At 36.3% G+C, this 22,404-nt stretch overlaps 1 protein-coding gene across 1 annotated transcript in view; it reads right to left on the bottom strand.

The window, feature by feature from the left end:
* VPS13A (vacuolar protein sorting 13 homolog A) overlaps positions 1–22,404 on the bottom strand; it is a 135,732-nt gene that overhangs the window by 64,624 nt on the left and 48,704 nt on the right. Inside the window, exons 24-40 of the mRNA XM_035309915.1 lie at positions 20,678–20,774; positions 19,984–20,070; positions 17,711–17,883; positions 14,497–14,653; positions 14,082–14,161; positions 13,800–13,859; positions 13,549–13,705; positions 9,462–9,578; positions 9,275–9,378; positions 8,705–8,872; positions 7,779–8,086; positions 6,908–7,055; positions 5,951–6,101; positions 4,469–4,593; positions 3,379–3,548; positions 2,543–2,763; positions 1,754–1,986 (exon numbers count right to left, since the gene is read on the bottom strand). Coding sequence (XP_035165806.1) covers positions 1,754–1,986; positions 2,543–2,763; positions 3,379–3,548; positions 4,469–4,593; positions 5,951–6,101; positions 6,908–7,055; positions 7,779–8,086; positions 8,705–8,872; positions 9,275–9,378; positions 9,462–9,578; positions 13,549–13,705; positions 13,800–13,859; positions 14,082–14,161; positions 14,497–14,653; positions 17,711–17,883; positions 19,984–20,070; positions 20,678–20,774 — 2,556 coding nt within the window. The remainder of the gene's footprint in view (positions 1–1,753; positions 1,987–2,542; positions 2,764–3,378; positions 3,549–4,468; positions 4,594–5,950; positions 6,102–6,907; positions 7,056–7,778; positions 8,087–8,704; positions 8,873–9,274; positions 9,379–9,461; positions 9,579–13,548; positions 13,706–13,799; positions 13,860–14,081; positions 14,162–14,496; positions 14,654–17,710; positions 17,884–19,983; positions 20,071–20,677; positions 20,775–22,404) is intronic.

Genomic DNA, 22,404 nt, shown 5'->3' with positions numbered 1-22,404 from the left:
ATTTGGTGGTACAGCAAAGAATGAAAAATAATATATTCTTCCTTAGACCAATGTACATGTGAGAAATGTATGGAAAGAACTTCATCATTTGCACCACTCTAAATTCAGTAGCTAGCTTGCTGAGATCTGGGGAATCTATTCATCTGGAGGACACGTTCATCAACCACTAGTGTCCACAAGGTTTAGGCATTATAAAATCTTCATGTGAGTATGAGCCTTCAGAAATCTTACAATCTTCATAAAACATCATAGCATACATTTTCTTGCTTGACTAAATTCAGTGGAATGTCATCTGAATCTCTAGATCTCTTACTAATTTACCTGACTCAAATTATATTGTTTATGGAAAAGCTGGGTTCAGAGATTTCTTCTCTGTATTTTTCAAAAGGGGCTAATCACAATGCTACCTGCAGAGAACGTTTTAATTGACCCATTGAGAATTTTCAATCTTGAGACCTTTCTGAATCATTCTAAGAGGGCAGGTACTATTTTGAGCACCAAAACTAACATCCTAAAATGCTTCTTCTTTCATCGTAAAGATTCTGTCAGACAGATGTTCTGTTTCTACAGTCTGAGATGTGAGTACCTGGAAGGACATGTTTTTGTAAGAATAAAAGCAGGGCCTGAATGCTTTTACTTGCATTCTATAAGGATGGTTACGTTTGTGCCACATTCACCATCTACAGAAATTTAGAGATTCTGCACTGTATTGTGTCTATCAATGCAAAAATTACTTTCTCAACCACAGATTTTTTAACAGATTAATGCAATCAAAGACTGTCTACCCAAGGAGTAAAATCAAAGAATCATAGAATGGCCTAGATTGAAAAGTACCTTAAAGATCACCTAGGTTCAACCCCCTGGCTCTGGGCAGGGTTGCCAACCACTAGAGCAGGCTGCCTGGAGTCACATGGCCTTGAATGCCTCCAGGGATGGACTTCCATGAATGTATCTGATAAAGAGATGGAGTGGAAGCCCCTATTCTTTGCAGTTACAGCTTTGTTTTGGCCTATATAGCTCCATAAAGTAGGTGGGCATTAATAAGAGCTGAAGGGACTAGTTCTTCAAAATTTATCTGCAGTTTGAGAACTCAGATATGTGGCTGGATATATTGCTTTTCTCTGATAAAGTGTCATTTTAGAGTTAACTGACATTTAGTCTGTTGTAGATACAGAAAAGCTTTAAGAAGCTTCAGGAGTCAGCTGGCCGGTGACAAACAAGTCTGATTCTGCTGCCAAAACATACACAGTCAAAGCACTAATACAATGGTATGTGGACCTTAACACGAAGAAATTTATGAATAGCTTACTGTAGACAATCATATGTATATACATGTATATACTTTCCATTCTGTCTGTGATCCTTTGTTATTCACTAACATAACTATTTAACACAGTTTCAGACTGAAATTCCAAATTGACTGTACTGTATCTGAAATAGTGTATTCTCACAAAATACTGTTTATTTGGCTTACATGGGATGTCAGAGACTATTACATTTTTACTGCTCCAGGCTCTTAATTTTTCCATTGTCATTGAAAGCAAAGCTCTATGCCACAGATTAAGATGAGACTTTTTGTCTTAACACACAAAAAAGAATAAAAGCAACAATATAATCCAAACACAAAATTTTATTCATATATCCATATCCATAATAGACAATGTCATGATGAAAGCTTCAGAAGTAACTTATATTCTATTAGCACAAGTAATACAGTGCCTTTTCAAAACAAACTGCATGTTATTAAACTCACCGTAGTAACGTTCCCTTTCCTTTTTTCCGGAAGAAATGGACATGCTTTCACCTGTATCTCTTTAACAGCAGCTGTCATGCTATACCTTTCAGGGCTATTTTTAATGAAGACTTCACACTGTGTTGTAACCACCAATGCAGGAGCATCACTTCTTGTTAAATCAGCCACAAACACAATCTCTGGATTTTTAACAACAATGTTCATTTCCATTGTAGATACAGGCTGCACAGGTGCTTCAAAAACATAAATTCAATTTGATTAATTGCTCAAAGCTTAAACTGTCATTATTTACATCTATTTTTTTTTGATTGTTTATAACATTTAGAGGTATTCTAAAGATTTAGTGCTAAGATCTAGCAAAACTGGCATCGGGAAATATGTAGATCCCTGCCACTGAACCGTTTCTAGACTCTTTACTGGAGATAAAAAACTTTTAAAGCTTTAACTACTTTCAGAAATAACAAGAAATTATGATTGTGGTAGGCAAACAAATCTAGAGATTGCCAGATGTAACTCTCCTTGTCCAACTTATTTAATTTTAGAAATCAATTTTTAAGCATTTCTTTTGTCTGAGAAGACACAGCATCATTTGGAAATGAAGACTGAGGGTCATAAACCAATTTTGGTGCTGCAAAGAAACATCAATGGTTAAAAGAAGCTGTTCTATACACACAAAACAACATAAAAAGAGTGTTATATTTTTTTAGAATATTATAATGCTGAATATAACTAGATATTTATTTAAATATATTTATTTATTTTCTTAAAAAAAATATTTCCAGCATGTACCTTGCTCTTTTAAAGGTAATGACTGCTTGAGATTTCTCTGTGCAGCAGCACTTTCTGCATTAGCCTTTAGGAATATATCTGCAACAGTAAGTAGAAATTCCATGCTTGCACAAAGGTATATCTCTTGAACAATCATGTCAAAAACAGTGCCATCTCTCCCCTGCTTATAGCTTATATCCACCATAACTTTCTTTTCAAATCCATGCTTCATTTCCACCATCCTGAAAGACCATTAAGGAAGCATTTAAGGAGACAATAAGAGACACAAATACTGAAAAATACTTGATTCTCTCCAGATGCAATACTTTAACAAACCTGTACTTAAAAAGTAATACTGAAAACCTTAAAGCTTAACCAATGCTTTAAAGCATAACAAATCAGTATCAACAAAAATTCTATAAAACTTCAAAACTGACAAGACTCCTGCATATGGGCAACTAAAGATGTTCATAATTTTAACAAGATAGACTATCACAATTATTTGTTTACATTTCAAAATATTATACCTAAGTTTGTTATTCTTTGGAAAGAAAGTCTTAGTCTTACTGCCCACTGGTTTATTAAAGCAGTAGATTAAAAAAAGTAAAATGAAAGTAAAAGCAGTTTCCTTTAGCACTTAGTTACTTCAAGTTTGTCAATAGCATCTATATTGGTCTGTCACAAAAAACATAGGGAACAAATGGCAAATAGGAAACACAATTCTTATTCGCAGACACTGAAATTGTAACATACAGTAAGAACTACCTACAGTTGTTTTTAAAAGAACAGAAAAACAGAAATATTTGCAACTCTATGGCAAACTCCAATAAAACAGTAGTTTACGTCAAAACACAGACCTTGGTGTAGCCTTCTGGATTGACTGTCTTTTATCATCTAATGTACAGTTAGCTAGCTTGACTGAAGCATTCATTGAACCATCTGATAACATTTTGACTGCAGCTGACATTAAAACTAACTTAAACTCTGCAAGCTTCAACAGGTCATCTCTCTGATCCAAATTTGTAACCTGTTTAAATGGAATGAAAATATATTTAGATTTGCTTACAGGAAATGGAGATTACACACAGGTGTGATATACAACTTTATTGTAACTGGTAAGAGTTCTAATAACAATATACTAAATGAACTCACTTATAATTCAAAAGACAACAAAAATCAGTAACATACAGAGAAAGTTCTGTTAAAAGAAAGCTTTACCTTTCTACAAGATCGTTAGAGCAAGTCTACATTAGTGAAAGGGAGACTGTGTTTAAAAGAAAGTAGACTGTCATATGTAGTTTTTTGATTGTTTTTGCTGTTTTTAAGTTTAACAACACGCAGTATATGCAAAAAATTCCAAATGAGAAATTATTTTTTTTCCCACATAACTATATGGGACACTATGTAGTGTCTAGCCAGTCTTAAAAATCTAAACTAATACACTTTTTAACAGCAAAATACTAACATACCTTTCATCAGAAATTTGCTGACCAGTTTTAGAAGTTTAAATCAAGAAAACTAAAAATGCATTCGTACTGTGATACATATTGTAAAATCTCTCTCTACAACTTTACTTATGTGTCCACACAAGTATGTATAACTAAAAAAAGGCCTGTATTCCTCCTTTACTCCATTTACTTGTATTTTTCCCCAGAAACAGTCTTTTAATCAAAATTAAAAGATTTTAATCAAGATTTTAATCAAGTCAGCAAAGTTGACGTCAAATCACATCACAGAAGCTGCCACATATGATGGTTACCATTGGCCACTGTCTTTCCTGACAGGTGATTTAGTTAAAATAATTGTTTATCATTTATATTGTGTTTGTTATTGGTGCTAGAAATCATTCTCTCTGCTCATAAACTAAAATATTCCTGTGCATAATTTCCAGGACTCTAGGCAACCTCAAAATTATTTCTTTCTCCCTGAAATCAAAATTATACCTACCTGTTTTGAGTTTGGACTATACAGCACCAAAGTCAGGGAGTCGAATCTGAAATCCAGTTTTAGTGTTGTTTTTATTTTTACAGGTGAGTGCAATTCTACTACAGCTGATGTCACAACTGTTACACCTTTCAGAAATTAGAAACACATTAAATAAAATAACTTGACAGCAAATAAGAAAAATAATATATATCCTCAAAAATCACTATAATAAACTACAGCTTCCCTATTCCTCCCATTCCAGTTAAATCCAATCAGGTTGAGATAAATCACATACATTTGAGAACATAAAATGCTGTGTATGTGTCTTCTATATGCAGTTTTGACCACTTAAGATACAGGTGTACAGCTTCCTTTAATGGTATACAATACTTCATGCAGGAATGTTACACACAGTGCAAATTCCTACTTTGTTTTTGAGTGTGTGCTGAACAGTTTATGACTCATGATGCCTACTCAGCAGGGATAACTTCTAGTAATGCCAGAAGTAGTCAACATGAGCCAGGTCCGTGCCTCAGCAGCCAAGAGGGCAAAACCACATTTTGAAGTGCAGACCCATCTGGTCAAAAGAGGTGATTCTCCCACTATATTTAGCAATTGTGAGGCCCGCACCTTGAATATTGTGTGCAGTTCTTGTCTCCACAACATAAAAAGTATGTTAAAGTCCTTGAAAGCCTCCAGAGGACAACAAAGGTGGTAAGGGGGCTGGAACTCATGTCCTATGAGGAGAGGCTGAGGACACTTAGCTTGTTTAGTCTGGAGAAAAGGAGGCTGAGAGCTGACCTTACTGCTCTCTGAAACAATTTGAGAAGCAAAGAGGCAGTTACCAGTCTCTGCTCCCTGGTAACTGATGACAAGACATGCAGGAATGGCACTAAGCCACCCCGTGGTAGGTTCAGACTGGGCACCAGGAAAATTTCTTTACTGTGAGGGTGGTCAAACACTGAAACAGGCTTCCTGGAGAGGTGGCTGATGCTTGTCAGTGTTCAGAAGGCATTTGGACAGTGACCTCGTAACAACACTAACTTTTGATTAGTCCTGAAGATGTCAGGCAGCTGGACTAGAAGTTCTCTGATGATCCCTTCCAACTGCACTATTTTGATCTATTCTATACTTACAACAAGACAAACTTTTAAAATACTAATAGCAACAAAACAAGCATACAGAGGAAAAGGACTAATAGAGCAACTTTCTAAAGTTAGGATGTTACCAAATACAGCTGACAGATTTCTATGTGCTCAGTGCATTACTGCCAGAAGAGCAGTAAAACACACCATTCTGTAAGACCCACTACAGCAGCCTAGTTGGTCTTAATCATTACCATTAATGCTGGGTATGCTTCAACAAATGATGCCAAGATAACAGAGGAATACTGTTAAAAACAAATGTATCTGGCATTTTTTTATAAATGTAATTACAACAAAAAGAATAAGTTGAAAGTAATACCTAAAAAGCTAGACAACATTTGATTATAGAATACATTACCTGCAGATTGCTGTGAAGTACTGTGGATATCACTACAATGGCTAGTTGTATCTTTTGGTTCTGGTAAAGGTGCTGATGCATCTGAGCTTCCACATATATTTTCATTTAGTGTCCTCAATATTGTTGTAATGTCTTCCTGACTGAGAATTAGCTTAAAAAAAAAAGATTGTTATTAAACTCAGAACATATCCATTCATTAAACTTTTGGTAACTGAAATCTAAGTTTTTAAATAAATAAAGTTCATCTAATTTGAATCACTAGTTAGGAGACTAAAGAAACAAGCAAACTAGTTTTCTAAAATCTACACAATTCCATAAAGTAAATTCTAGAAATCACAAGTTGTTTACACATTTTGTTTTTTCCACAAACTTTCTTTGAAAAGCTACAATTTACAAATCGACTTTTAGAAAATACACATACAGTTTGACCTATAGTTGCTTAAAATTGTTAAGCATGTTTAGTCAAAAGGTACTTCACAACAAGGGTTACAAGTTTTATTTCAAAATTTGGCAGGAAGGTTTCCTCATGCATCTGACATGCTGTAAATTTTAGGACATTTAATTTAAATGAGAATGTGCACTAACTGAAGCTTGTTGTTGGTATGAATTCTGCAGTTGACCATGTCACTAATAAACTGACGAATAAAACCCAAGTTTTTCCACTCCATCCTTCAAAGATACCAAAAGACGCATAGAACAAGGCTTTACAAGCATTCTCTTTTCTAAATGGCAACAGTGATATATAGCACAGATTCTATCTGCTGTATTGCAGATTAAATCCAGATTAGAGCAAAAATGTATTCACTTCCCTTCTCCTGTGTGAAACAACAAAATCCATTCTACCTTTGTGTCTTTAGATCAAATAATAAGCTAGGGAGCATGGGTTTTTATGGACAGGAAAAATAAATCTATTTTCCATAGGTATTTTAACAGTTGCTTTCAGAAACGACTGCTTACATTCATAGGCTTGAGTCGTCCAGATATTTCAATATCAGGAACTTCATTGTACCATGCAGCAGCTAAATTTCGTTCAACAACTACTTCCAGATTGAGTGGTTGCAGCAGCTGTATTTCACTTTGCAATGAATCCTGCTCATAGTATGATCTGTGAAGAGAAACAAAGTCCTATCAGCACAACATACTATACTTACATGTTCTAACAAACATGAACACATTTCAGTCTTTTCCTAATCTTTTTGAAAAATACTGTAAAACAGTCTTCACTAGGAGTGCACTACTCCTAGAATTTCTAGTTAAAGCTTTACTCCAGCAACTAAACATCCGTGCTCAGCAGGGAGGAGATAAAGAGAGCATATGTCCTGCATACTAGCTTTTTGCAAGTTGTGACCTCTTATCAGCTGGAGAGCAGTTCCTTCGCTCTTCAGTATTCTTCAACTGTTTGAAAATCCCCTTCCTCTTCCTCTCCTGCTCTTAATCCCCAGCACCAAAGCCCATTTACAAATGTTTCTTTACATCTATCTGGCTTTATTTATTTCCTGATAAAAATACCTTAAAAAAAGGTTAAAATACCAATTTACAAGTAGGTTTAACTTGTTCCAAAGCAGTAAATAATTCCTAAATTTATTAATCTATATGACAGTCTGTAAACAGACATTTGCTTCTATTAAAAGACGTGTAGATTGCTGTTTCTCCCACGCCATAAATTACAATTGTTTTACAAAATATTAACTTGCTGTTATATTTCAAGATAATAGTGTATCTGGCAATAACCAACCATTAATTACTTTGATAACAACTTCTCAAAGCTCTTCAACTGAAGTATTCCACAATGACTATAGAAATTTGAAAAATCTTGACACAACATTACCTGTATAATTTCAGTTCGCTCAAATTCACTGTCATAGAGTCAACAACAGGTGGGAGATTGTACCAAGCTTTTGATTTAGCAATAAAGAATTGGTTTTTTACAGTAATGAGACCAAGATCAGCCACCAGGACATTCGCAGACACTGCTGATTGTGGAACTATCACAACAGGTGCTTTGATATTTATATCTAGTGCCAAGCGAGAACTACGCTCTGCTAGCTCTTTTACACCTGTAGCTGCTTTCTCTGCTGCTTGAACGGTTGCCTCAGTAAGAGCTTCTTTGGCAGCTTGAAAGTTATTTATAAAAGCCTAGGAAAAAATACAGAATTTGGGAGATTTATTAAGAATTATATTACTTCAAGAACTCTAAGAATCATAGTATTTTAAATAGCAAACCATCTGAAGATACTATTTTTGCTAAACACTTTTTCTGAATTCCTTAGTAGGATAATCTCTCCCAGAATATGACAAAATATGCCTATATAAAAATAAAATTCCATACTAAATATTTGGTAAGTCAGATGGCAACAGCAATGATCTCGTAACATGACTTGTATGAATTATATACTCATTTGCAGTGTAAAAGATAGATTTATTTAGCAGAACGTATAGAAAAAGGCATTCATTTTCATGGCTTAATATTTATATTTCATCACCACAAAACAGTGCATGTATCTATAATTTGCCACAGAGCATTAAAAAAAGGGATACTATTAGCAAACATTACTTCTTAACCACCCACTCCACAATAATGAAAATATAGAGAAGAAAAGAAAATAGTTCAATCATATATCCAACAAAGGTTTTACAAGATTACAAGAGTTCTAACAGAAATGGGCACCATCTTACATGGGATGCTTTATCCTTTTCTAGATTTGGCAATGGTGTCTGCATGCCAAGGAACATCAACTGGAAATTTTAACTTACCAAAACAGAAGAAACAAACTTGTTGACAAAAACTACTTGAATACACCCAACTGTTAGGCTAATACTATTGTCAACAACATTCATATCTGTATATGCAATTCCATCTGTAGCATTCACATAAGAAATCACTTTGAAGTTGAAGACTTCTTTTCCTGTGATGTAAAGAGCCTTAGGAAGAAAAACAGAGCATCTCCAATGTAAAAACTTATGCTAGAGAAAACAAATTCCAAAACAGTATCTCACACTTATAAGACATTTTTAGTTTAAATACCTTAACAGTAAATGAAACAAACAAACAACATCATCATCTTTGAACCAGCTGAAAATATTCAGTTAGAATGTCATCTTGAACAATTATTTTGATTGAGCCTGATGAGCAACCAGGAATGACAGTTGCACAAAATTGACAAAATTTTGGTGTAACAGTACTGGCTATGGAAAGAAACAAGTCTGCCTGCAGAAAATAATGCTCCTAGCAAACATAGAAAAAAAAAAAAAGTAGATTTCACAGTTCAGTTCAGGTCAATTTACCATCTATAATCGATTCATATGATACATGCAAATACATACCTTTTTATACAATGCCATCTCATCAGAATCCATGATAATTATGTTCTTTAATTTTGCAGTCACTTCCGTAGCTGTTTTTTTCATGATCACTTGGCTATCCAGACCTTAAAAAAAATTGACATAGAAAATCTAGAGACTCTTCTAGTTACAAAGTTTTGTGCCTCTGCTATTAAAATTTTATTCTTACCTTCAATGTGAATTTCAGCTATTCTTTGTTTTTTCTCTCTAATAAAGACACGTAAACAGGATAAATCCGCACAGATATTGAGGTCGATAACATCTTCATACTTTGATTTTTTTGATGCTGTAGGAAATACCAAAAAAAAAAAAATGCAGTTCTTCAAGGAGGTGACATAAATAATTTTTCTTCAAGAAGAGACAGAAAATTTAGTATCCCTTCTCTGAAGTCTAGAAAGTCTACAGTGTGGGCAAGATGCACAGCACTCATTCTAGCAAGTAGGACAGGAAGGAATTGATTGCATATACAGTAGTCTTTATGTGTTTCACAGACTGGTATAAAACATCAGTATTTTATTAACTGAAACACATTTTATATATATCCACATGGCACAAAGCAAAATTAGAAATACTGTATTCAGGACTAAGCAGTTTACTTCAAATAGTGTTAACATGATAGCTGCATTAATATATTCTTCCAACTGTTCTCTTGATGAGTCATTTCCAAATAATGGTCTTGTTTACATAATGAAGGAGATTTTTTCCTGTATCTACACTTGATTTCCTAAATCCAAGTTTTAAACAGCTTTTCAGATGAGATATTCCATCTAGGTATTGCAAGTATGTTAAGGTCTTCTCAATCCTTAGACTCAAACTACAGTTCCATAAATATATTAGGTTCAGTCATACAATTTTATTGTACCTTGCTAGCAAAAGAAAACTCCTCAGCCAAGGAGAATAAACCAACAACTATCCACAGTAAAAGCTTAGTTTGCAAAGTTATACAGGAGTGGGGGAGGAGGGAAGAGAACCACAGAAGAAAGTCTATTTTGTTGCTGTTCATTACAAGGCTTTTCAGCTGTGCAATGCCTACTAACTGCAAACATCTTTACCATGAGGGTGGTCAAATACCGGAAGAGGCTTCCTAGAGATAGTTTACATCCCATGCCTGTCACTGTTCAAGAGACATTTGGACAATGCCTTCGTTAATATGCTTTAACTTTTGGTTAGCCTTGAAGAGGTCAGGTATTTGGACTAGATGCTCTTTTAAGTCCCTTCCAACTATACTACACCATTCTAAATAATAAATAGCAGAAAAATTGTCATATGTTAATAAATAAAAAACTGACTTGATCTTTTGACTCTGAGAATTCTATAAGCTACAAACAAGCACTTCAGTGTTTGCTTTCATAGCAAAATGGTTCAAAAATAAAGAAGTGCTGAATCACCTGTTCACAGCTCAGTAAGCCACAGACCAGAATCTGTAAATTCACAGAACATCATATGTACACAAATGTACCTTGTGTCCAAGCATGTCCCAGTACAACTGAAATTAAAACCTGCCATGAATTAAAACAACCTTACAGGAAAAAATAATAAAAAATATAGTTACATGGAAGAATTTTTTTCAACAGAGTAATTTTTCCATCCTTTATTTCTTGTTCTATTGTTCAACAGAGTCCTACAAAACACTTTCAGAAAAAGAGCTGAGAATCTATACTTCTTACTAATTTGATGGAACATTTAGAAATAATCAACTGAAAGACACTGTGTAACACTATTACAGCTTTCTCCACATCGCGCCCCAACTGAACTCTCATCAGTCCTAAGGCAAATACCTTTCATCTTCCGCTGTACCCCCTGAAAAACAAAGCCTACAAACCTTATGATCCCTTGTTTTATTTACAACCTGTTGTCCCCAGAGATCATAATTACCTTCCTTTTCATGTTTAAACAATTAACATAACTGATTTCATTTAAGTGCATATGGGAAACAGTTACACAAATTCCCCAAAATGCTGTGCACCTAAAAGCTTGCTTATTTTTCCCCTAATACAGGTACTATTTCAGTCTCAAATTCTTCTTCAAAAAACACAATCAGGATACTATTTCACCTGTCTCCCATAACAAAACATGAACCCTTAGTAACATTGTGAATTAGTCACTATGAGTCACTGAGTATGAGTATTAGCCACTGACTACTAGACATAGAAACCCATAATCATAGAATGGTTAAGGTTGGAAAAGATCTCCACTATCATCTGGTACAACTGTCCCCTACCACCAATATCGCCCACTAAACCATGTTGTTATGCCAAATGTTTCTCTGTAGAGGCAGCAACCTTCTCGACAATTTCATCAAATGTTGCAAATGTGATATTGGGGTTTAAGGACATAGAATTAGTACAGAAGTTTAACTCAAAATGCTTGTCAGAAATCATGTCAGTGAAGGAGGGCAGCCTCGGAAAGATCTCACCAGTTTACCAGGTCTGTCAGATGACAGAGCTCCTTGAAATCACTTACACAAAAGCAAGTATTAAAATACTTTAAACAAGAATCATCTTGAGAATTATCCTCTGCCCTAGTTTTTGTCTGTAGGGTGTGGTGGTTTTTTGTTCTGTTTTGGGGTATTTCGATTATAATTTTTACAATAAATAGCAGGAATATAATTGTTTTAAAATTAATAGAAAGAAACAATTGCAAAGATCTCAGAGAAGTCCTTCTCACAGCACAAAGGAATATTATTGACATACTGCTGAGGATTTAATATAAGTATTAATTTCAAAGCAGCTCCCAGACACAAGAGCAAGCAAAGGAGGTGATCTGCTCGTTTGCTGCTGCTCCACATTATCAACAAATCAGACACATGAAATTCCTGGTGAGAGAATGGTAGGACTGCATGACAAGCAGGTTGAGAGACTGATGTTCCTCGAATAAAGAGGATAAATGAACTGTAAGGAAATCAAAAGTCTCAATTCATCCCAGAAAAAAAAGAGATTTTTTAAAAAATATGCTATGTGCCTTGAATAGACAAAAAGAAATCAATCATAATTATTACTGAATAGACAAGTACCTATCTTTTGCTTTGTGCTCAGCGTAAGTGACAGAAAACACTTAGAACATGGAAGGAGATGAGATGAACCTTATTGCAGTAGCAAAATTCCTTCACACCAATGTTCTTGGATAACTGGCTGGTCCACATCCCTTTCAGGATGCAACATTTCTTCTGAAGGCCAAAGAGGAATTTATACATAGAAATCAGGTACCTACAAGAGTACCAGGTACCTTTGATAAAGAGACTCACCAGATCTCTTGTAAATTGCAGGAATTTATGTGCTACCTATGTGTCCCTGAAAACATGGTAATTGATATTAATGAATTATATTACCTGCATCTCATAACAGAAGATTTTAAATGCTCAGATCCAGCACCCACTGAACAAGGATCATGTATTTATTAAACTACAAACTAAATCTAAACTCATGTGCAAGTTCATAAATCTAAAGCAGCAATTCCAGCAAATTATGCCAACATAATTGGTGCCAAACAGAATTTATTCATTCAACAACTGAGTAGCTCACTAATAAACAAACCTGTCCTGGAGAGTTTATGAAATGCAGAAGTGTCTATTTTGTGTTCACATCTACAGTCAGTGCCTACACATTAATAAATTGCTAAATGAGTAGTTTAGAAACCAAAACTAATACAAATATTTTTATGATAGGAAGAAAGATGGTGAACAAAGTCATCTCACTGAATAGTTAAATTCACATTATGCTATAACTGCGAAAGCACAAAATTATCTAGAATACATTCAATATACTTATCAGTAAAATATTTCATCTTCATGTTACATTTTCTAACCCATCAAGGTCTTTATTTCCTTAATTTTTATAAGAATCCCTTTTTTTTTGTTTATAAATGTAATACAAAAATACTTTTCTTACTATATTGCAGAACACCATTAGGAATATAGTCATTTTCAATAAGCTACCATTCAACACAGTTTATCATAACTAAGTGAATTTGAAGACACATACTCAAACATGCTCGTTATTTCTACCTCAGGAAATGTCAACAGCTGCAGCAACTTCCTTGGCTCATTTAATTATACAGTTACTTCTCTGATACACACTTGCAGTGAAGGAATAACACTATACCCTTGCTACTCAATAAATAATAATCTGCTAGCTAACATTTTTATCACCATCAAAATTAGAAAAACTGTGAATTTATTTTTAAAAAATAGCAAATATGTCTGTTTTCTGTCTTACTCATATGAATGAAGAGAAAGACATAAGAATACAGAAACTTACTTAATTTCTTAAGAACATCCTTCTTCTCCTCAATTTTGTCATGAACAGGTTCTTCTGCAACTTTAGTTTCTTGTTTGGGTATGAGATTGTTTAGATAGTTCATGGCATTCAGGAGAGTTTCAGTATGCAGATGAACATCAAGAGAAGAAAAGTTCACCTGAAAGAATAATCAGATTATTGATTAATCCGATTATAAATGAATCAGTCCCCCAAATGTAGAAAAAATATGTTTAAATATATATGTATCATACCTTCATCTTCTGTAGAACGTTCTGATACGCAGTCTTCAGTTCTGGTCCATTAATATCAGCCTATTCCACCAAACACACACATAAACAAGACAAACAGGAGACATTTGCAAATTTCAAGTTACAGCTTATGATACATAAGTTAGTCTGTTTAGGGACCAGACAGATTTTGCACATGATATTCAATATATGAAGAAATGGTTAAGTAAGGAAAAAGCATTTCTCAGTGATACTGTAGTTTGTTATTAACTTATGACTCAAAAGAAAAGTCTGCCGTTTTCCCACCTTTATATACTCCAAAGTGAGAAGATCATCTTCTACGTTATCCAGAGTAGTAATTATGTAAACTGGTTTGCCATTATCATCTTAAAAAAAAAAAAAAGAAAATATTTTTTTACTAAAGAAAAAATAGCCTATAAACTAGACTATTAGCTGTCATTACTATTTAATTTAAAAAGCTCTTCTGCACAACTAAAATAGATGCCTCATCTAAAATCACCAGCACTGGAACAAATTTACAAAAGCATTATTAACAGAATAAGGTCCAGAATTATCTTCCCTTTGTTACACCTTTTATTTAATTCTGGAAGTGGATCTTCCTCAGCTTACAAAAAAAAGCCCTGCAGGCTTTTTGAAGACACATTCAAAGTGTTATTAGCTATTAATGAATCATCTTTTTGACCAGCATACAAACACTTACCCATATACTCTGGGCACAGCAGACAAACTTCATGCAGGAAAGCATTTGCCGTCATGTCAAACGTTCTTAATTTAAGTTCAGTGCCTAACCCTACAACCTCAAGCTGCAGCACAGGTGTCTCAGTATTACCAGTAAGGCGGCATAATTTTATTAAGACCTATGAAAAAATAATAATTAAAAAAAAGGTTGGGAATTATCTTCTTAACTTTTATATAGGATTATATATTTACATATACTTTACTGGTTAAGGCATATTGATCATTAAACTTCATACAGCAGAAGACATGGAAAACATAGAGTTCAACAAGCAAAATTACTAGAATACTGTTTGATGCTGTTCTAACAAAAATTATATTACATGTATGTATGTTTGAAGAAAGTTACACTTATAGGAACTAATTAATTTTTAAAACACTTCTGTAAAGCATTTAGTAATGTTCAACTCAGTCAAAACTAGATTTTCAGTGGGCATTGTTTACTTGTTTTCATGTTCACGACCAGAGAAATACTGGTGGGAGATGCGGTGGTAGGGAATTGTCTTGAGCAGAGTGACCATAACATGGAAGAGTTCTCTATTCTTGGTGAAGTCAGGAGGGGGGGGGGGGTCAGTGAAACTGCTACCTTGGAATTCTAGAGGGCAGACTTTGAGTTTTTCAAGACACCGTTGAGGAGGGTCCCTTGGGAGTCAGTCCTGAAGGGCAGAGGGGTCCAGGAAGGCTGGACGCTCCTCAAGACGGAAGCCTTAAAGGCACAGGAGCAGGCTATCCCCATGTGCCATACAATGAGCCAGCAGGGAAGACAAGCGTGGCTGAACAGGCAACTTTGCTGAGTATTTGGGAGAAAAAGAGAGTTTATGACGAGTGGAAGAAGGGGCAGGCAACTCGGGGAGAGTACAAGGAAGTTGCTAGCATATGCAGAGAAAAAATCAGGACAGCCAGACCAGCACAAACTCAACCTGGCCGCTATGGTCACGGATAACAAAAGATGTTTTTATAAATATACTAATGACAAGAAGAGGGCCAAACAGAATCTCCATTTCTTTACTGGATGCAGAGGGGTACTTGACTACTGAGGATAAGGAAAAGGCTGAAGTTTTAAATGCCTTCTTTGTATCTGTCTTTACTAGCCAGACCACTTATCCTCAGGGTACTCATCCTCCTGACCTGGAATTCTGGTATGGAGAACAGAAGAACCCCCCCACAGTTCAGGTGGATAGACAGTTTTTAAAAGTCAACTTTGCAGATGACACCAAGTCGGGGGAAAGTGTCGATCTGCTGGATGGTAGGGAGGCCCTGCAGGGGGACCTGGACAGGTTGGGTCAATGGGCAGAAGCCAGTGGGGTGAGGTTTAACATGGCTAAGTTCTGGGTCCTGCACTTCGGTCACAACAACCCCATGCAGACCTACAGCCTTGGGGCAGCAATACAGGCTTGGCTCGAAAGCAGTGTAGAGGAAAAGGATCTGGAGGTGCTGACTGATGCTTGTCTGAACATAAGCCAGCAGTGTGCCTAGGTGGCCAAGAAGGCCAACAGCATCCTGGCTTATATCAGGAAGAGTGTACTCAGCAAGACCAGGGAGGTGATAGTCCCCCTTTGCTCTGCTCTGGTGAGGCTGCACCTTGAGTACTGCATTCAGTTTTGGGCCCCTTGGTACAAGAAGGACATCGAGGCCCTGGAGTGTGTCCAGAGAAGGGCTACGAAGCTGGTGAAGGGCATGGAACACAAGTCCTGTGAGGAGCGGCTGAAGGAACTGGGGTTGTTCAGTCTGAAGAAGAGGAGGCTCAGGGGAGACCTCATTGCTCTTTACAGCTACCTGAAAGGAAGGTTTGCAGAGTTGTGGGTCAGCCTCTTCTCACAGGTAACTAGAGGGAATGGCCTCAAGTTGCACCAGAGGAGGTTCAGGTTGGATATTAGGAGACATTTCTTCTCAGAAAGAGTGGTCAGGCATTGGAACGGGTTGCCCAGGGAAGTGGTGGAGTCACTGTCCCTGGGGGTGTTCAAGTAAAGGCTGGACCTGGCACTCAGGGACATGGTTTAGTGGGTGACATTGGTAGTAGGGTAATGGTTGGACCAGATGATAATGAAAGTCTTTTCCAACCTTAATGATTCTGTGATTGGATTTTTTTTTTTAGCTCTGCCATTAAGGAATTTGCAAGCTGAATATCAATCAAGAGAAGTTCCAGATTTTTCAACCGTACACAAGAAAGATGTTGTTAAAAAAATATCTATATATCTATCTGAGCTGTCCATTGTCCATTGTCCATCGTCTCTCATAAACTAAGCAAAATAAATATATGCAGTCTTCCTTTCCATTTTTAAACTATAAAGGCAGCAAATGGAGAGGTAGGAGGTTCTTTACGGATTTTATTTATATCATTTTCTTAGAGACTGTGAAATGGTAGAGCTACCAGTAAAGAAGAATATAAAATACATCTTAGTCATTCTTACGAAAATAAAAAACTAATGATTTTTCATTATTTTTTTTATTATTTTTAGAAGTCTAGAGCATAACAAGTTGCTGCAAGCTAGTTACTACGTGTTGAAGCCTTTCTGTAAATCCTACGCTAAAACAGAACCTGTAAAGTTAACTGACTTTGCATGGTTTATTTGTAAAGCTATACACTAAGTAGCAGCAATAACAGTATCATTGACACTATCTGTTATTAGACTAACTGATGTAGTCAGACAGCACTTAGGTAAAATACTCTTCTTCAAGTCTGAAGCAGCAAGAATAACCATTAAACACCTGACAGTGAAATTGTTATGTTTAAGTATGAGTTCAACAGAACTGGAGAAAAAACAGAGGGTAAAAATAGGGTGATTGTATGACATGAAACGTTAATGAAGTTTTCCCAGTGGTCGCAGAAGTGTTTGGAAAACATGTCAAAAGCTCACCTTAAACCAAAAAAAAAAAAAAAAAAAAAAAAAAAAAAAAAAAGAGAGAATGCACAGAGAATAATACTGCTTCTGAGCTCCACCAGTGATGGTTAGGTAAAGGAAATTCAATGATAAAATGAACTGGGAAAGTAGACAAAACAAGGTATTTCAGTGCAGATGAAGATGCAGAAGCACAACTGTAACCTGAAAGCAAAAACAACCTCTTGAACGCTCCAGAATAGTTCGAGCAAGAAACAAACATGAATTTGTGAACACAATGATCAGGAAAGAATCATAGATCAGGTGTGCTTTGGAGAGACGAAAAAAATGTAACTTTACCTCAGCTACTTCAAACCTCAGCTGAAACTCAGTCATATTTTTCAAAGATTCTTGTTTACGTAGTTTTTTTCGCTTTATACTGCTGGCTCGTGTGAGGGAACCAGATGGGGCTTCAAAAAATGTCATGTCTTCCACAGGACTGCTTAGAGCATCATAAAATTCTTCTTCTGATTCTAAAGATTAATTCACAACAATGTTACATACACATTTTAGACAACCAGTATTTTGCAGTAATATGACCTAGAATTTTTACGTACATATAAATATTTAGAGATGTAGATAACTTTGGGAAGATCACCTAGCTGAATCTGTTTCTACACTTGCCTCAGTTCCTGCCTCCACATCACCTACAGCTGCACTATCAATCAACTCTCATTAACTCCTTTGCCAGCATTCTCTCACTACTGGCTATGCAAAAATAAGCACAGTGTCACATTAAGCTATTAGTGCACACTAAAGGCAAGACATCTCTTCTGCTGAACCAACTGCTGCTGACTTCATCAGGTTTGTGAGAAAAAAGCAAAGCTTCATTCCACCTAACGTTATTAGACAAGTATTACAATGACCAATAGATAGAACAGTCTAATATAGCTTTTTCCTTTCACCAAGAAACCAGCAGATGAGAAGTTAAAGGTTTTTAACCTTTAAGTTAAGTTTTAACGTTTAAGTTTTTAACCTTAACGAAGTTAAAGTTTTGTCTTCTGACAAAACTGAACAGATGACATGGGGAGGTATATTCTATGGTTTAAAAGCATCCTGGAATCTGGGGGGAAGGTAGGGAATCAAAACGTTTGCACAGCTGCCATTTATAATTTAACTTAAAAACAAACCTGATTCAATCAAAATCTAGTTATTACTTTCTCAAATTAACTGTTACATTTTTTCATTCTCAACTCACCCCAATTTTAAGAAGGGAAATATATTTTACCTTTGGGCATCTTAAAGAACTCATAAAAATAGATGAAAATGAACACATACATATCTGTATACACACTGTACACATACTGAATTAGAATTGATGACATCAATGCAAAAACAACTAGCTTTGCTTATAATTTTGCTAGTGTCGCAAACTACATCCATCATTGACTTGGGAGAAAAGAGAAAGTATTCTTCTCTATTTTCTCAACTGAATGTTTTGGCAACACTAGGGCAACTGATGTTGAAACAACGCTGATATATTTCATTATTCTTTGACTATAACTATTAGATGGAATGCTACAATCAAGCTAAACTGTTTGAACAGGAAGTTGGTATTAAACATAATCAGTTCCTCTGGAGTGTATCTTCTGCTTGATCCTGTGAAAGTCAAAATGCTGTTTTTTTATAACACAGTAGTTTCCAACAGTCACTCAGTATTTTTTAATTCTACTATAACCAACAAAGTAAAAGATAAAAACCTTCAAAGAAAATAATTAAAATCATCATGAGAGGACTAAATACGTACTGAAGCAAAAAATGACATACTACAGACATTCTGAATCAACACCCTGAATATCCAACTCTTAAGACTTTTAACTTTACTTTTAATTACTTAGTGGATCTTTTCTCTCAATTTATTTTTGATTTTCAAAATACACCAGGAATGCTCAACAGAATGTCCAAGGTTTGATTCAAAAAACTAAAATTCAGAGCACTGCTGCACACTTCATCAGGTTAATAGGTTATTGAAAAAGTTAATTTTATTCCTTATGTCTTACACGAATTCTTCACAGAATTTATTTCACAATGAGCATAGACCCAGAATTCTTCACACTTAACGAAAATGACTTAAATCCTAAAGCTTTTTGAAATACAAAGAACTTGAAATTGTCCTAAAAATTTACTGAGTACGGAACAATGACAGATTAAAGACTCATATAAATAGAGGCCATCACAAGTCTCACCATTTTCCAAGACAGTTTGAGTTATAAAGGGCATTTGACATGTCTTTTCTGATAGGAATCTATTGTAACATATCCAAAGACAAAAAATAAACAACCCATCCTGTGAAAGAAACATTCTACTGCTTTGCCTTCAAGAAAAGTAATGGAAAGAGCAAGCACTGAAAATTGTGCTGCTTTGAGAAAATGCATAAATGTTTTGTACAGTAAATGCATAAGTGTTTTGTACAGAGTGAATAAGAAACTACACAGAATGTAGTGCTGTTCAACCTCAAGAACTTGAAACAAAGCCTCAAAATGGTCACTTACTCCAGGAGAAAAAAATGAACCCAAGGTACTTAATTCACTTGAACTATTCAATAAATCAGACTTTAAAATAGATTGTATTACCTGACTCTGCAAATGAATGAAGATCCAACACAGGAAGCACGCCTTGTGATAAATGTGGCACTGAGAGTACAGGGGATATCGCAGCCTGAAATAGAAGGCACCATATAAATTTTTGCTTGAATTCTTTGTTCATGCTATTGCATGCACAAATGCTACTGCATAGAAGCTTTAGAATTTAAGGAAACAGTCTTATTTTAAGAACAAAACATTCTAAATGAACATGTTATTAATAACTAAAAGTATGGGAAGAGAAGAGGCTTAAACAGAAACAGCAGGTGTTACACAGCTGAATAGCTGCAGAGATAATCCATCTGGAAACAGAGTGAAAGGGTTCAAATATCCAACATCACAGATCAAAATATGGACACAGACCAGACATCATACAAAACATCAGGAAAGACAAAACCTAGTCCCTCAAAGAATTACAGAATGGCAGCATCAGAGAACAGTAAAAGAGTAGCTATTCTTTATAAAATTACACAATACCAGTGGCAGTAGAGGAAGGAGGAAAAAGAACAGAAAAAGAATGAAAAAAAAAAGAAAAAAATAAAAAAGGGATAGAGAGAATATAATAGTAGACAGAATTGTGTCCAAATTTCACCATGCATGACAAAATTGTGTCCAAAATTTTGTCCAAGATTGTCCACATTGTGTTCAAATTTCATCATGAGAAATCTGGTGGCTTTCTACAATACAGTTACAGCTTTGGTGGACAGGGGTAGATCAACTGACACCATCCACCTGGACTTGTGCAAAGCATTTGCCCTGTCCACCATGACGCTCTTGTCTCTCTAAATTGGAGGCACATGGATTTGATGGATGGACCTCTCAGTGGGTAAGGAAGTGGCTGGATGGTTGTACTCAAAGAGTTGTGCTCAACAGCTCAACATCAAAGTGGAAGATCAGTAACAAGTGGTGTATCTTGGAGGTCTGTATTGGGACTGGCGCTGTTTAACGTCTTTGTTGGAGACATGGATAATGAAATCAAGTGCAGCCTCAGCAAGTTTGCTGATGACTCCAAGCTGTGTGGTGCAGTAGACAAGGTGGAGGGCAGGTATGCCATCCAGAGGGACCTGGACAGGCTGGAGAGGTGGGCCTGTGTGAACCTCATGAGGTTCAGCAAGGCCAAGTGTGAGGTCCTTTGCTGGGCCTTTTTTGGGGCTGGGACAATCCTAAACACAAATACAGGCTGGGTGGAAAATGGATTGAGAACAGCCCTGAGGAGAAGGACCAGTGAGTGGTGGTTGATGAGAACCTCAGCATGAGCTGGCAAGGCACACACAAAGCACAGAAAGCCACTGTGTTCTGGGCAGCATTAAAGGGAGCACAGCCAGCAGGGAAATGGAGATAATTCTCCCCTTCTACTCTGCTCTCATGAGACCCCTCCTGGAGTAGCGTGTTCAGTTCTGGGGCCCCCAGCATAAGCAGGACGTGGACGTATTAGAAAAAGCCCAGGGAAGGGCCACAGAGACGGCCAAGGGGCTGGAGCACTTATTCTATGAAGACAGGCTGAGGGAGTTGGGATTGTTCAGCCTGGAGAACAGTAAAGGCTCCAGGGAGACCTTAGAGCCTCCTTCCAATACCTAAAGGGGACCTACAGGAAAGCAGGAGATGGACTCATGTCAGGGAGTGGAGTGATCAGACAAGAGTGAATCTCTTTAATCTAAAAGAGGGGAGATTTACATAAGATATAAAGTGAAAATTCATTGGGATTGTTCAGCCTGGAGAAGGCGTCAGGGAGACCTTATAGCATCCTTTCAATAGCTAAAGGAAGCCTATGGTAAAGCTGGGGAGGGACTCTTGTTAGGGAGTAGAGTGATCAGACAAGGGGAAACAGTTTTAAACTAAAACAGGGTAGATTTAGATTAGACATTAAAAAAAAAAAGTTCTTCACTCTGAGGGTGGTAAGACAAAGGAACAGGTTGCCCAGAAAAGTTGTGGATGACCTATCCCCAAAATGTTTAAGGCCAGGTTCAAGGGGACTTTGAGCCACCTTATCTAGTGGAAGGGGATCATCATTCTAGGATGTATCTGGGGAAACAGCCTGTAATTTTAAGATGCAGTTGCCTACAACCCAGAGCAGTAACTGAGAATGTGTGAATTGTCACTGTTTTGTCACTACACTTAGAAAGGGAAACAAGAATCTTCACTCCAAGTTGCACTATATTTGGCAGACCTAGGTTCTGTTAGTGGAGTTCCCCAGCGCTCAGTACTGGGGCCAGTTCTCTTTAATATTTTTATCAATGATCTGGATGACGGGATCAAGTGCACCCTCAGTAAGTTTGCAGATGACACCAGGTTAGGTGCATGTGTCGATCTGTTCGAGGGTAGGAAGGCTCTGCAGGAGGATCTGGATAGGCTGGACCGATGGGCCGAGGCCAACTGTATGAAGTTCAACAAGGCCAAGTGCAGGGTCCTGCA

The sequence above is a fragment of the Oxyura jamaicensis genome, chromosome Z (genome assembly GCF_011077185.1).
Source record: "Oxyura jamaicensis isolate SHBP4307 breed ruddy duck chromosome Z, BPBGC_Ojam_1.0, whole genome shotgun sequence".
NCBI lineage: Eukaryota > Metazoa > Chordata > Aves > Anseriformes > Anatidae > Oxyura > Oxyura jamaicensis.
The sequence above is the reverse complement of the archived record's forward strand: the minus strand, read 5'-3'. Positions and strand labels throughout refer to the sequence as shown.